The following is a 15,276-nucleotide window of genomic DNA, read 5'->3' on the forward strand; positions in this document are numbered from 1 at the left end:
AAAACGGTTGCGACGAAGTTAACGTCCAAATCCCCGAAGAAGAAAACTTAGAAACCTTCTTTGACAAATACTTTTCGAAATAGATTCTTCTTTACGAAAAGCTTTGCGGAGGAAACGCGAGTCATCGGACAAGAGCTCTAAAAGCGATTTCTTATTTCTTTTCGTCTTTAATTGCGTGTTCTGATTGCTTGACGTGTGGTTTAACAGATATCCGGGAGCTTTGGGAAATTAGGGTTTTCCTAACTTTCCTAATTTAAACGGAAATCGACAGTGCGAATTTCGGTTCCCACAATGGGCACTTACAGAATACCGGAAAGCTGCATTTGTAGCGCACTAAGAGCTATAGCTTTTCCTTAGAATCAATTATTTTCAAGAATGAACACGTGAGAGTAAATCTCATATGAACTATACACTCCTCACAAAGTCACAATCACTAGACTATCTTTGTTACTGTTCAGATCGAGAATCCAGGCATGCTAGTTTAGTGTAGATGATGGGTTTCTGATCAATATATGAACATATTAAACTCAGATCGCTCTTGAATCTGACCGCCTTCAATCTGTTCCAAAACACTGATTCTTAAGAGATGTAATAGTTTGCATGTTGGTTAAGGCCATGTTCGTCTTTTATGATGGATGTTGCATCTGGATGCAAATATTTAGATATTGTTCATTTGGATACAATTGTATTAGCATCTAGATGCTGCATTTCAATACAAAATACATAACATCAAGAAAATCTAAATATTTGAGATGTTAAAAGAAGTATAGTTTGGATGCAATATTTGCAACTTAAAATTCAAAAGACTTAAATAACATGCAATATAAATCATATATATAATGAGGCACTTTTGCCTCTCCTAAGGGCAACCTTATCCGTTAGTATACTAATTTGAAGTTCTTGCAATGTTTTTAAACCCGACCCGGACACTGAACCGGACGACTTACTGGGTTGCTGGGTCACTGAGTCGACCGCGGATGAATCGCGGGTTAATAAATAAATTAATTTTATTATATAATAATATATCAGCTATGTAAATAAAATATAGAAACTAAAGTTTAATATTTTGTAAATGTTTTTTAAAAAATAAAATAATAGTTTGGATATGTATATTATTTATGTTTAAAAACATTTAAAAAATACTTAACTTTAGTTTTTTATATTTTTATTCTCATTTGACATACAAAATATCAAAAAATAGTTTAGACTATTTAAAATTTTCTCTAACAAGGTAAATGAATATTTAAATGTCTAATGTGAATAATAAATTAAACTTTAAATACAAAATAAACCAAAAGTAAAAGATCATTGTAATAAATTATCAATAACGAAAATAAACTAACACCAAATAACATCAACTAATTTTGGTTCTCTCTACCATCGTTCATTTCATTTTCTTCAGATGGCATAGTGAAATCTTCGTCAAAATCTAAAAATCACAAATATAAGACTGAAAAGAGAAAACCTAACTCTTTTTTTTAATCATCACCTAATTTGTTAATTGGAAATTTAGAATATAAAAAATTATCTAAAAAAATAATTAAAAACTAAAAAAAAAATTTATTTATTGGTTCAACCGGTGGTTCAACCGGTATCGTTTTCTGGGTTTTATTGAATTTTTGCGGGGTTTTGCGGGTTTCTAAATATAGGGGTTTTCACAAAACCCAAACCAGATTTTTTCTGGGTCACTCGATTTACCGGTTCAACCGCGGGTCCGGGTCGGGTTTCAAAACACTAGTGATAAGTAAATAATATTCTACTGCTTTTTAATAAACATTTAAAGTTCAACTTCTTTTGAAAAAATGATGAATAACAAAAGGACACGTGGCAGTTTAACAAGTTCTTGTAAAGTGTTTGCAGAGAACCTCACGTCCTTCTCTTTCTTATTTTACTTCATTTATGATTTTTTTAAGTGAAAATTTTACCTAGAAACTAAGGTTCGAGAAGCTCTAAGGCTGTCCACGTATGCATCCCATAAAACATGTGGGTCCCATTTAATCTTGGTTTATTTAGAACGAATAGGTTATTAGTTTGGGCCGGTTTAGTTGGATCTGGTTTGTGTTTTTCGAGTTTGGTTTCGTTAATGCGTGAAACATAGCTTTTTGTGGTTCATCCGAGATTAAGGCTTCATCGTTCCCTTCCTTCCTTACAGAATTCAAACCGCCGTTTTACCATTTCATGATCTGGAAACTACCTCTTCTCTTCTTATCTCTATACCTCCCCTGACGTTATCTCTTCACCTCCTCTGAGGTTCGTTGTATTGCTTTTAATTCGGGAATCATTGTTAATCACATTAAACCCAGTCATGATGTTGACTCCTCTATTTCCTTCATCTGATATCTATAGATATGAGCGGCTTATGAGGATGATTGACCCTCAGAATCACTGTCAGTTTATCAGAGATGTCTTCCTTCGATGTTGTTATCGTGCACTCCGCCTTCGACGCTCTCCGACTCGGTAGATCTGCCCAGACCATTGGTTGTCGTCGCCTCCATTTTTGGACTCGAAAAACATCAAGAAACAAGATGAATTCACGGGAATCACTCTACTCCTCCTTTATAAGAAGGTATTGTAACCAGAAGCGTTTTTTTCTTTCTATCTTTTATTTTGTAAAAAGCCGATGATCTAAGTCTTAGATCTCTAATTGCAGAAATCGGTGATACGTGGGTTCATTCCTGCTGGCTGCGCCCCTTATTACCATCCGTCTTTGCGAGCAGGTTCAGTCAGGATGGTCTCAGGATTTGAAGTTGCATGATGTACAAATATGCAAAAGATTACGGAACACCCTTTCGTGGTCCGGTTCATACCCCAAACCACCATTGATGAAGTAATCGAGAATGCTCTCGTCATCAACCTAGAGAAATTCATGCTGCGGAAGTTTGATCCTCTTCAAGCTCTCGCTAACACTAATTTAGAACTCCCTGGTTTGTTACTCTGTAAAAGTTTGGTTTTTAATTGTTTACGCCATTATATGTTGTGGATAAAAAATGCATTAATTCAATTTGTTCATCACATCGCAGTTGTTGTTGGGCAATTTCAATCTGTCCAATGTTTGGACCTGAAGGACGCTACAGTGATGAGTCAAGTTGTTATTCGTTTCATGATTGAACCGTAAGTAACCAAAACCATGAATTATTTCAATTTCCATAACAAGAGGGAGGTTGTGCATCTTTGTGGGATGATGAAGGAGCAGTTTTTAGGGGTCTCTTCAACTGAGGTGATAGGGCAGAGTCTGTAATGGTGGTCACTACTGTGAATCCCGAAATATTTGGAGGTTTGTAAACTGTTAACTCAGACATCATATTGAACATTGTTTGTCAATTGATATACTTATGCGTGATTTAAGGTTGTTCCACCATATGAATTACGAACAGCCTTCAATCCGCAGGTAACCTATACCTCAACTCAACACCAGCAACGAAATTTTATTTTGACCTAGTCCTTCAAGCCATCACAGAGTTCACAGCCAGGTATCAACTCATTATATGTTTCGGTTGAACTAATAATTAGTCTTGTGGTTACTTGACGTATTATGCCATTTGGTTCCAGCTTAAAAGGCTCAGTTGGAGAAGTTTTCCAATGTATCGATACCAAAGACGAAGAGATAAAAAAAGGAAGTTGTCTCAATAGGAGATCTTAACAAGTTCATCTCCAATTCTGACGACCAGGTAATATTCTTGGTTCCAAGAAAGTTAAAAATGTGTTTTGAGTTTCAGATAATAATTATTAACCAGTTTATCTCTTGCCTTGGTGAAGACACATGAAGCTGATTTTATTTGCAAAGCTCGGGTTGTTGAGGTGTTGCAACAAAATGGCTGGTCTTTTGTCTCTTGCTCTGGATGCAGCAGGGAGCTTGACAAATCAGGGACTTCTCTCCATTGCAACTGATGTGTTAATCCGAACGTTACCAAAGTTATAAAGTGAGTATTTTTTTCAAATTATAAATGCATAAAATAATAGACAATTCCTATCATTACTTTTTTTAATGCCAATCTTTATTCCAAGTACTGTGTTGAGTTATTGGTTGATGATGGAAATGATAATGCTTATTTTGTGGTGTTCGACAGAGAGATTCTTAAACTCACTAAGCAAGAGGCAGCTTCTCTGACTCTAGATGAGGTTTGTAATTTTCTTAACACAACTTAATTGATCATATCCAGTTGTCAGCAAAGCTCTGTACTTGCCTAAACATGGCTACAACTGCAGATGAATGTTGGTGGCGGTGTGGAACTCCCACAATGCCTGAAAGAACTAGCTGGAAAATATTTTGTATTTCAGATATGTGTGAAACCATTAAATTTCACCCCGAACCACCATACTTTCACTGTTTTTGCAATCGTGAATCACATCAACCCGAGGTATGAAAATATATAGTTTTCATAACTCTATCAACTTAATCACATCAACCCGAGGTATCAAACTAACACAAGTGGAACTGTTGCACAGATTTTCAATACCAATGAAGCATCATTTGTTCAAGAGGAAGGTGGTGAACCATCCGCATCTGTCACCTACAAAGTTGGTGGTAAAGCCAATGAACCATATCCATCCGGTGTTGAAGACCAAGAGGGTGGCCGTAAACGCCCCCGCGATTGAAATTACAAAGCTGTTAAGTGTTGACCCAAGTCTGCTTCTGTGTCTTTACAATTTCAGGACCTACTTTGCATTTCCTATTTGAGACTCTTATATTTTTTTTTCAAATTTCCAGGTTTTTTTGGCCATTTACGGCTAACTAATTCCATGAGGAGAACAGTTTTAAAGATTTAATATAAAAAGGGCCAGTTGACAAAATATTTAGTACGCTAGATAACAAAAAAAAACACAGCAGCACATATACAGATTGAACCTTAACCAAACTACAAATGCCGCTCGCCTAGACGTTCAGTCTTTTTACATGCATTTACGAAAATATAGATATTAAAAAACTACACATATCAACATCATATATAAACATAGTGAATATACACTTTCAATTAGTCAGCCAAAATAAAAGTCAGGAAATTACTAAATAAAAACACAGAAATGGCACACAAACGTACATTACAATTAAATTGAAATCTACAATAAGGCAGACTCTTACCTCATCATCTAATCAACTATAAGTAAAAACCAATAATTCAAGCAAAAAGGTACCATGTACTAAAATATAGAACCAGCTAACTTATATCTTTCCTTTAAGGGACCCATTGCAGCAACATATTCCCACCCTCCAGAATGGGTATCACGACACACACTGCGTAACTGTTTCAAAAGTCCGTGTAATTTCCACCCATTTCTTACTGCAACGCCAACATTTCATGCAACCCTATTAACTTGACGTCTAAGGAACCGTTTCTCTCTAAGAATCTCAGCCTCTCAACGATTGATAAGAAATCACAAAAATTATTGTCAACATCCCCGAGCTGGCTCCGCACCTAGTATCAATAAAACCGGCTGTCATTTTGAAAGGTGAGTCTTCAAGAGATCTACCGACTACCGCATTCACAGACCCTCCTCCGCTCCACCCCTCCTATGGGTCATGTGATGGTGTTTAACTTAACCAATAATTAATTGGGAATTTGTCTAAACGAAACAAAAAACATCATAGTTGTCTCTTTGGTATAAAACTTTTTAAATCCATTTTTTTTGTTTTTTTTACTCTTTCCATTTATAAAACCTAATGAAATAAATAATTTTATGAATCAAAAAATTATAAAAAATAAAAAAAAATTGATAAAACACCCATATGCACAAACTGGTAATTTGTTTTTTTGTTGAAAATTTTGATAAATTAAAATTTGAATTACATTCTACTAAAAGTAAATTTCGTCTTCTACAGAAAATGGGTTAGTAGAAATTGAATTCCACATTAAACAAGATCATCTATTTTTTTAGAACAAACAATCTACTTTTAATTAAACTCCCAAATATTGGGAATGCAAATTCTAATAATTGTAAAGTTAGGTTTTTTACGAATGCAATTTCTACTTTTATGAAGTATTTTAAAATTCTATGAATGTAAAATCTAGAAACTATTCAAATGGCTACATGAGGTAGAATCTGTTTATGAGATTTTTGTTTTGGTTCTACGTAGTGTAAAAAGTGCAATGTAAAAATTAAAAAAAAAACCTGATTTTGGTGAAAATTATGAAAACTTTAGTTTTGAAAATATTCTAAAAATATTTGTAATACCCTAACTTTTCTAAAACATGTATAGGTCGATTTGCCTTGTAAAAAATATCAAAAAAAAATATTTGTAATATTCAAACTTCCATAAAACGTGTATGCACTTTTCTTTTTTATTAAACTTTTAACTAAACTTTTTTAAAAAAAGTTTTATACTTTTAATTAAACTGTATAATAAAATTAAAATTTTTAATTTTAACGTTTTAAAAATGTTTGTAAAAAATAAAAAATAAAATTTTGTAAACGTTTTTAATAAAAATAAACTTTGTAAACCTTATAAAAATAAAATTTTATAATTTTTTTTGATAAAAACGTTAAATACAACTTTATAAAAAATGTCTTACGACGTCTTATTTTTATTAAAAAATTAAAACATTTGTAAATTTTTAGTTTTATTAAAATTTTTAATAAAAATTAAACTTTTAAATTTAACGTTTTTAAAACAATTCTTCCTTTTTATTAAAAATTTTAAAATTCAATTAAACTTTTAAATTGTGTTTTGGGTTTAATTTGCTTAATCAAGAGTTAGTTTTAAGATTATGAAAAAAATTATACTAAAGAGATAACTTGGAAGCTATTATATTGAAGGGACAACTATGTTGTATTTTGTTCTGTTAATGCAAATAATGGACGGGAAGATTGTCAACAACGATGTCAGGATCAGGTCGCATGTTGTGGGAACTTACAGAGGTCACACTGGAGAGATTTGTGGACTCAAGTGGTCAGGTTCTGGAATGCAGCTTGCTAGTGGTGGCAACGATAATGTGGTTCACGTATGGGATCTCTCTTCTGCGTCTTCGAGATGGCTGCACAGGCTTGAGGAACATACTTCTGCCGTGAAAGCTCTTGCTTGGTGCCCCTTCCAATCGAATTTGCTTGCAACTGGTGGTGGTGGAACAGATGGGGCGATCAAGTTCTGGAACACTCACACCGGAGCTTGCTTGAACTCTGTAGACACAGGATCCCAAGTGTGTGCTTTGTTGTGGAGCAAGAATGACAGAGAGTTGCTTAGCTCACATGGGTTTTCTCAGAACCACCTTGCACTTTGGAAGTACCCATCCTTGGTGAAAATGGCTGAGCTCACTGGCCATACATCAAGAGTTCTGTATATGACACAGAGTCCTGATGGCTCTACCGTTGCTTCAGCTGCAGGAGACGAGAGTTTGAGGTTTTGGGATGTTTTTGGAATGCCAGAGACTGCCAAAAAACCTGTTCAGAAAGCAGCCCATGAGCCATTTTCTCGCGTGCCTCGTATCCGTTGAAACTGTCATAACAACAAGCCATTAATCGTTACAGAAGGTATCTCCTTCAATTTTTTATTCTTTCTTGTATTTCCAAGTAAAGTTTTCTAATGAAAATTGTCGAGTCAAACATATGTTTCAGTTGTCCATATCGTTTAACCTCGCTTCCTTATTTGTTCGAGATCTAACTTTGGTTACTGTATGGAAAAATATAGTGCTTTGAATAAAAGGAACGACAATCATACAGAGATCAAAGTTGTCCACTATATTGTATATAGTAAACTTCCAGGCGAACTAGACTCTCAAGAAACGATTTCACGCCAACCTACTAAGGACAAATCACTACAAATTCGAGTGAGATATTCTCAAATCACATAAAGTTACCGTCTACAAATGACTCCAGATGCAATGCAACAGTTTCCAAAAACAGGCAAAGGAGGCAGAGCAGAATGGTAAAGTATCAACAAGCAGTATAGCCTAGCCTACTTTTGAAATTTTATTTGTTGTTGTTGCGGAAAGCTCAGAAATGCCACAGATTCATTTTTCAAAGCTACATGATATAAACAAAGGTCAATAAAAAGAATCCCAAAGGATTCACCATTGATCATCCAATAAACAAAAACCAAAACCTTCTCAGTTTCCGGAGAAAGAACCGACAAAGCCTAATATGTGTATGCATATCACACCTATTCTAATAATTTGTTTTAAGAAATTAGATTATGTGAATGCATGGCACTGATAATACCTAATATCTTATAATCTTGGAAACAATCACTACCTAAACTTGATACTGTAGAAGCCAAAAAACCGGACTCCCATAAACGATATAATAAAAGTGACGTTAAGGAAAATAGACGATTGTAAAAATTGAATACAAGAACAATAAGAAATCGTATTCGCAAACGGACATGGAATCGAGATATAATATATTTCCTTAACTCTAAATATTCGCTCCGTTAGTGAGACGGGACTGTACGAATATGGAGTCCCAGGGTACAACCATGGCCGACGAATCACGCTTCACTCGTGATCGCCCTATCGAACTATAAACTCTACGAAACACTTTCGTATTTATGACTTACGATAAGGGAATTTTTGCTATCGGTTTCGATGTGAAAAAAAATATTAGAAATGAAGAAGGAGGAGAGTCGATATTTAAAGAGAAGGAGAAGACCCACTTCCCGCAACAGCTGCTGCACGTGGGCGAGAATCTCGTGGAGATCGAGGGAAGTTGAGTTGTGAAACTTATTCCCAAGACTCTCTCTTATCTCGTTTAAAACTTTTGAGAGGATAAAATGCATGACGTTTTTATTTTCTAGACAAACTACTTGTCGTTTTAAATAAAATTGTATGTTGTTTTTTTCCGAAATGAATGGCAAAACGTTGAGCTTAAAAAATCTTATTGGACCGGAGGCCCTCCACCAAGACCCAAGACCCAAGCCCAAGCCCACGCCGAGCCGGCCAGACGGCAGCAGGGGCGCGTGCGTGGAGAGCCTCCCTCTCTCCCTGAGTCGTTTACACCCTTATGTCATGGGAACATATATAAACTACTCCCAGAAGCTTTTGTTCCCCGATATGGGACAAGCTTAATCTTCTCTTCATTTAATCGATAAGTCCACTAATGGGTCATTTCTTTCACTGATTTACAATTATTTTTAAGCCTTGGACTTTAAATAATTGACCCAACAATCCCCCACATGAATAGAAATGACTCTAAACATATGCAGATAAATGTAGACTCGATAGACTCTAAAAACTATACTTATTCTAATCCTGACTATATTAGACATACTTATCGAGAGTGTTTGCGAAAAATTCACTGTGTTTGAGTTGGTGGCATTTTTAAGCTTTGAACCACTCATAGCTAATATCTGTCGGGTTTACTTTACCATAAGGTGAACATGATGTCTTGGACCAACCGGTGTTTTATGTAGACCGAGACAACATGCATAACGCAGCTTCATTTTCTCGTTGAACTTAGTTCTCTATTGTGTTCATTGTGGCCCTAAACTATTCTTGGTTTTCATGAGTGAACTAAAAGAATATAGCCTTGCATTCATTCTCCTAAAAACGATCCCATTTCACACTCATTAGGTGATTGACCATGAAAACTATTGAGCAATACTTCGCTTTAGAGGCTATGGAATCATTAAAAGCTTATGCTTATCCTTCTCACATTTGTTAGCAATTTTATCATTTTAGGAGTTGGGAAGAGACTACTTTGTCTCAAGTGCTTTGGTTAGATTATGTTTGATTTTGTTTTCTCTTTAAACCTACGTCTTGGGATCTCCAGTCATGATAGGTAGGGTTGCAATCAAGCATTCTCATTCGTTATAGGATTTAAACCCATTCCTTTTGATGATTTAGCAACAACATATCGTGGAAAACCTTTTGTAAATGGATCCGCTAGGTTGTCCGCCGATTTGATGTAGTCTATTGTGATTACACCAGTTGATATAAGTTGTCTAATGGTTTTATGGTCGTCTTCCGATGTGACGAGATTTACCATTGTAGAGATTCCTTTGAGCCTGAGCTATAGCTGATTGACTATCACAATGTATGCGTATAGCTTCCACAGGTTTCTCCCACATAGGATTATCTTCCAAAAAATTTCTAAGTCATTCAGCTTCTTCTGCTGCTTTGTCTAAGGCTATGAACTCAGATTCCATGGTAGATCTGGCTAACACTGTTTGTTTGGTAGATTTCCATGATATTGCTGCTCCTCTTAGTGTAAAGACATATCCACTTGTGGATTTTGAGTTTTTAGAATCTGATATCCAGTTAGCATTACTGTATCCTTCTAAAACTGATGGTTCTTTACCATAGTGAAGCCCAAAATCTTTGGGTTAGCGCAAGTAATTGAGTACTCTCGTTATAGCTTTCCCGTGTGTATGACCTGGATTACTTGTATATCGACTAAGTACGTTTACAGCATGCGCTAGATCTGGTCTTGTACATTTAGTCAAGTACATGAGACTTCCGATCACACGTGCATACTCGTTTTGTGAAACCGCTTCACCTGAATTCTTTGTCAAGTGCATTTAGGGATCTAATGGAGTTTTTGCCGTACTATTAGAGTAATTTTTAAATCTCTCTAATATTTTTTTGAGTATAATGAGATTGGGTTAAGATAATTCCGTTTGAATTTCTTATGACTTTAACCCCGAGAATTACATCTACTAATCCCAAGTCTTTATTCTCAAATTTCCCTTTGAGCATGTTCTTTTTTTGATTGATAATGTTTTTATTGCTTCCAATAATGAGCATATAATCTACATATATATATAGCAAAACATACGCATTTTTGGTAGCTTTATAGTATATGCATTTGTCAAATTCATTTATTTTGAAATCATTTGACATCTTTGTATTGTCAAATTTTTCGTGCCATTGTTTAGGAGCTTGTTTAAGCCCATAAAGTGACTTTACAAGTCAGCATACTTTGTCTTCCTGTCCAGGAACGACAAAACCCTCAGGTTGTTTCATTTAAATTTCCTCTTCTAAATCACCATTTAGAAAAACGGTTTTTACATCCATTTGATGGATTTTTAGGTGTCTTAAGGCTGCGATTTCTATCATCAGTCTTATTGATATTCTCGTTACTGGAGAATATGTATCAAAATAGTCAAAGCCTCCCTTTTGTCGGAATCCTTGAACTACGAGCCTAGATTTATATTTTTCACCAGGTTTTCGTGTCATTATCCATCTATTTCCTAATACTTTGCAGCCAGGTGGTAAATCTGTTATGTACCATGTATAAATTTGCATGATAGAATCAAATTCACTTCTAACAGCTTCGTTCCAAAATGGAGCTTCAGGTGAAGTCATTGCTTCTGCCAAAGTTTTTGGAATATTTTCTACTAAAAATGCCATTAGGAAATCTTTACCAAAAGTTTTTTCCTTTCGAGCTCTTTTGCTCTTTCAAAGTTCATCTTTTTCTTTATTTGCAGAAATATCATTTATAGAAATCTTGACATTTGTCTCAGGTTCTGAGTCTTAGTCGTTGTCTCTTTCTTCTCGAGTTTGTTTTGAACATTGTTTTTCCTTACATGAAAAAATATTTTCGAAGAAAGATGCATTTCTTGATTCCATAACTGTATTGACATGAATGTCTGATATTTCAGATTTATGTACCAGAAATTGATATGCACCACTATTATGTGCATATCCGATGAAGATGCAATCCACAATTTTCGGTCCAATAGTGACCCTTTTTGGTGGTGGTACCGCAACTTTTGTCAAGCACCCCCACACTTTAAGGTATTTATACGAAGGTAAATTACCTTTACATAATTCATATGAAGTTTTACCAGTTACTTTGTGTGGAATTTTGTTGAGGATATAATTAGTTGTAAGCAACGCTTCTCCCCCCCCCCCTTCCTATGTTCTGGGGTAACCCAGATTCCTGTAACATTTCATTCATCATATCTTTTAGAGTTTAATTTTTGTGTTCAACAACTCCATTAGATTCTGGTGAGTAAGGAGCTGTAGTTTGATGTATTATTCCATGTTCTTTACAAAATGCATTAAATGGACCATCATACTCACATCTTCTGTCACTTCTAACTACTTTAATAGTTGTTTTAAGCTGATTTTCGACCTCGAGTTTAAATTCTTTGAATTTTTCAAAGGTTTCATCTTTGCTATGTAGTAAATATACATAACAATATTTTGTGCAGTCATCTATGAAGGTCACAAAGTACTTTTTACCACCTCTAGTTTGTATATATTTTAAATCACATAAATCGGTGTGAATTAAATCTAGAGGTTTATTAGTTATTTCAACATGAGGTGATGGCGTTTTTATGAGCTTAGCCTGTAGCATACTTTACATTTTTGTTTACTTGTTTTGCATTCGGGAATTAGATTTAAATTCATTAATCTTTGTTTAAATTTGTAGTTTTCATTAATCTTTCATGTCATATATTAAAAGACAACCAAATAAGCAACTGACTTTTTCTTATTCATTGAAACTTTTGGAGCTACAACTTTCTAAGGGACGGTCATTACATTCATCGTAACAAGTCCATCCTTAACATACCCCTTTTCCAAATACATACCATTCTTCTTAATCACGAGCTTGTCCGCCTCAAGATTTGTGGCGAATCCATTCTTGCTGAAAAAGGTTCCCGAGACCAAGTTCCTCCTCATGTTAGGCACATGTTTCATATTCATCATAGTGACTTCACGTCCAGATGTCAACTTCAGAACCACATTGTTATGGCCTTCAATCTTGAAGACTGCAGTGTTCCCCATGAACAGCTTCTCTTGAGTCTTGCTTTTCTGATAAGTGTTGAACATCGCTCTATCAGTACATATGTGGGTGGTCTCTCCTGTGTCATACCACCATTCCTTTGGGTTGTCGCCTTCAACCATGTTGGCCTCAGTCACCATTGCAACGAGATCCTCCTCAGTGAGATCGCTTGATGCTTCTCATCTATGATCTTGCTGACACTCAGCAGTCTTGTGTTCCACTTTGTGGCAGTAGTGACATTTCCCCTTGAATTTCTCCACATTCGCATTGATTTCAATGCATTTGTTCTTGAATTTTTTTCAAGAAGCCTTCAGGGCTGCAACAGTTTTGGAAGGCTTGACAGGAGAATGGGTGTGTGACTTTCCTTTGCCTTTGTGCTCAGCCATGTTGCTCCTGAGCAGTGACCTTGTCAGCAGTTCAGTTTCTGGATTCCATCTAAAGCCTCATGATGAGCTCCTCGAGCCCCATCTTCTTCTTCTTGTGCTTCAAGTAGTTTTTGAAATCTGCATTGCTTGGAGGAAGCTTTTCAATGAAGCTAAGAGTTGTGAATGTCTCGCAGATGGACATTCCTTCAGCAGCGATTTCATGGCAGATAACCTGAAACGCTTCCACCTGATCCATGATGGATTTTGAATCCACCATTTTGAAGTCATGGAACTTTGCAACCACATACTTCTGGCAGCCAGCGTCTTCACCTCTGTACTTCTTGGTGAGGGATCTCCACAGCTCTTTCGTAGTAGGAATCTCACAATAGACTCGGTACAATGGGTCAATGAGGCGGCCCAAGATGTATCCTTTGCAAACAAAGTTGGAATGCACAAAGATGTCAACACTTGCGAGAGTGTGCACATCATCAATCCCGTAAGGAACTAGGGGCTTGTCCTCCTAGATTAATTTGTCCAGCTTCAGTGTTGTGAGGAAGAACAACATCGTCTTCTGCCACGTTTTGAAGCCTTTGCCATCAAACTTGTCTGGCATCAATCCTTGAGTGAACACGCTAGGTACAGACGGAGGAGTTTGAACTGCCACCGGACCACTTGTGGTTCTTGAAACTGAACCCGTCTGATAAAAACCAGCACCGAAAAGGCTACGGCGCGTGGTTTCATCAGCATCATTACCCACTGGAAGGGTAGTTGTTGTTGTTGCTGCAGCGGTTGATGCTGTGTTGGCTCCAGCGGTTGTCATGGTTGCATCAGTTGCTGCAACGTTGAGTGGAGTCTGAGTGACATTGGTGGTGTCAACGGGGGTGTTGTTATCGTTCGTCATTTTTCTGTAGAGAAAACATGAAAACGGATTAATACTCCAAACAACAAATAACATATTATTTTAAAGAAAATAATAGTTTAAAATCAATGGTCATTTTTGGTGTTTGAACCAAATCATATCGATGTCAGTCTGCAAAAACGTTTTGCAAACTCGCTTAGAAAAACGTTCACAGAAACCGTTTTGTGTAGACTTTTGGATTGTCTCACAAACTCGCTTTATAAGCATTCGTGGAAAAAAATCATTTTAATAACGTTTTAAGAATGTATCAAAAACGTTTTGAGATAATGCTAGAAAAGAATCCGCAGAGTGTTATGAAATAAATAAGAAACGTTTTGGGGAAATGCTATAAAGCAAATCACAAACACGTTTACAGAAGAACAAAGAAACGTTTCGCGGATAAGCATATAGCAAATCACAAACATCGTTTCAATAAAACCAGAAAAGGTTTCTATGAATCATATATCAATAAACGTTTTTCGGTAGTGCTACAGAGCAAAACGCAAACCGTTTATGAGATAAGTAACAAACGTTTCGCGGAGGTGCTAGAAAGCAAATCGCAAACACGGTTTGAAACACCGTTTTATAAATCGTTTCAACCGGATTAACGCTTTAGATAGAAAGCAAAATTAAAGTTAAGATTGTAGAAGCCAGAAAACCGGACTGACATAAACGATATAATAAAAGCGATGTTAAGGAAAATAGACGATTGTAAAAAACGAATACAAGAACGATAAGAAATCGTATTCGCAAACGGACATAGAGTCGAGATATAATCTATTTCCTTAACTCTAAATAATTGCTCTGTTAGTAAGACGTGACTGTACGAACTGGAGTCCCAGGATACAACCATGGCACACAAATCACGCTTCACTCGTGATCGCCCTATCGAACTATAAACTCTATTAAAAATAAAATTTGTAAACTTTATAAAAATAAAAGTTTATAAAAGTTTTTGATAAAAACGTTAAATAAACTTTATAAAAAATGTCTTACAACGCCTTATTTTTATAAGAAAAATTAAAACGTTTGTAAATGTTTTAGTTTTATTAAAATATGTAATATCTTAACAAGTTCTTGCAAAGTGTTTGCAGAGAACCTCACGTCCTTCTCTTTCCTATTTTACTTAATTTATGATTTTTTAAGTGAACATTTTACCTAGAAACTAAGGTTTGAGAAGCTCTAAGGTTGTCCACGTATGCATCCCATAAAGCATGTGGGTCGGTTTGGTTTATTTAGAACGAATAGGTTATTAGTTTGGGCCGGTTTAGTTGGATCTGGTTTGTGTTTTTCGAGTTTGGTTTCGATAATGCGTGAAACATAGCTTTTTGTGGTTCATCCGAGATTAGAGCT

The 15,276-nt window shown here is 35.7% G+C and overlaps 1 protein-coding gene, 1 long non-coding RNA gene and 1 pseudogene across 2 annotated transcripts; all 3 read left to right on the top strand.

Annotated features, from left to right (window-relative positions):
- LOC106338118 overlaps positions 1 to 337 on the top strand; it is a 15,048-nt pseudogene extending 14,711 nt beyond the window's left edge.
- Positions 338 to 2,057: 1,720 nt separating this feature from the next.
- On the top strand, positions 2,058 to 4,792 carry LOC106341736. The gene is made up of 9 exons (XR_001269754.1): positions 2,058 to 2,566; positions 2,651 to 2,924; positions 3,021 to 3,274; positions 3,389 to 3,470; positions 3,550 to 3,668; positions 3,757 to 3,920; positions 4,068 to 4,119; positions 4,207 to 4,358; positions 4,447 to 4,792. It is a non-coding gene; the product is annotated as an uncharacterized LOC106341736 (long non-coding RNA).
- Positions 4,793 to 6,791: 1,999 nt separating this feature from the next.
- On the top strand, positions 6,792 to 8,016 carry LOC106341731 (cell division cycle 20.2, cofactor of APC complex-like). The gene is made up of 2 exons (XM_013780434.1): positions 6,792 to 7,464; positions 7,622 to 8,016. Exon 1 carries the CDS (start codon positions 6,792 to 6,794, stop codon positions 7,425 to 7,427), a length of 636 nt encoding a protein of 211 aa, XP_013635888.1. The 3' UTR covers positions 7,428 to 7,464; positions 7,622 to 8,016.
- Positions 8,017 to 15,276: the final 7,260 nt, after the last annotated feature.

Source organism: Brassica oleracea, chromosome C4, assembly GCF_000695525.1.
Source record: "Brassica oleracea var. oleracea cultivar TO1000 chromosome C4, BOL, whole genome shotgun sequence".
NCBI lineage: Eukaryota > Viridiplantae > Streptophyta > Magnoliopsida > Brassicales > Brassicaceae > Brassica > Brassica oleracea.

Coding starts and splice junctions, on each gene's coding strand:
- LOC106341731 (XM_013780434.1), top strand. CDS start 6,792: ATGGACGGGAAGATTGTCAACAACGATGTCAGGATCAGGTCGCATGTT.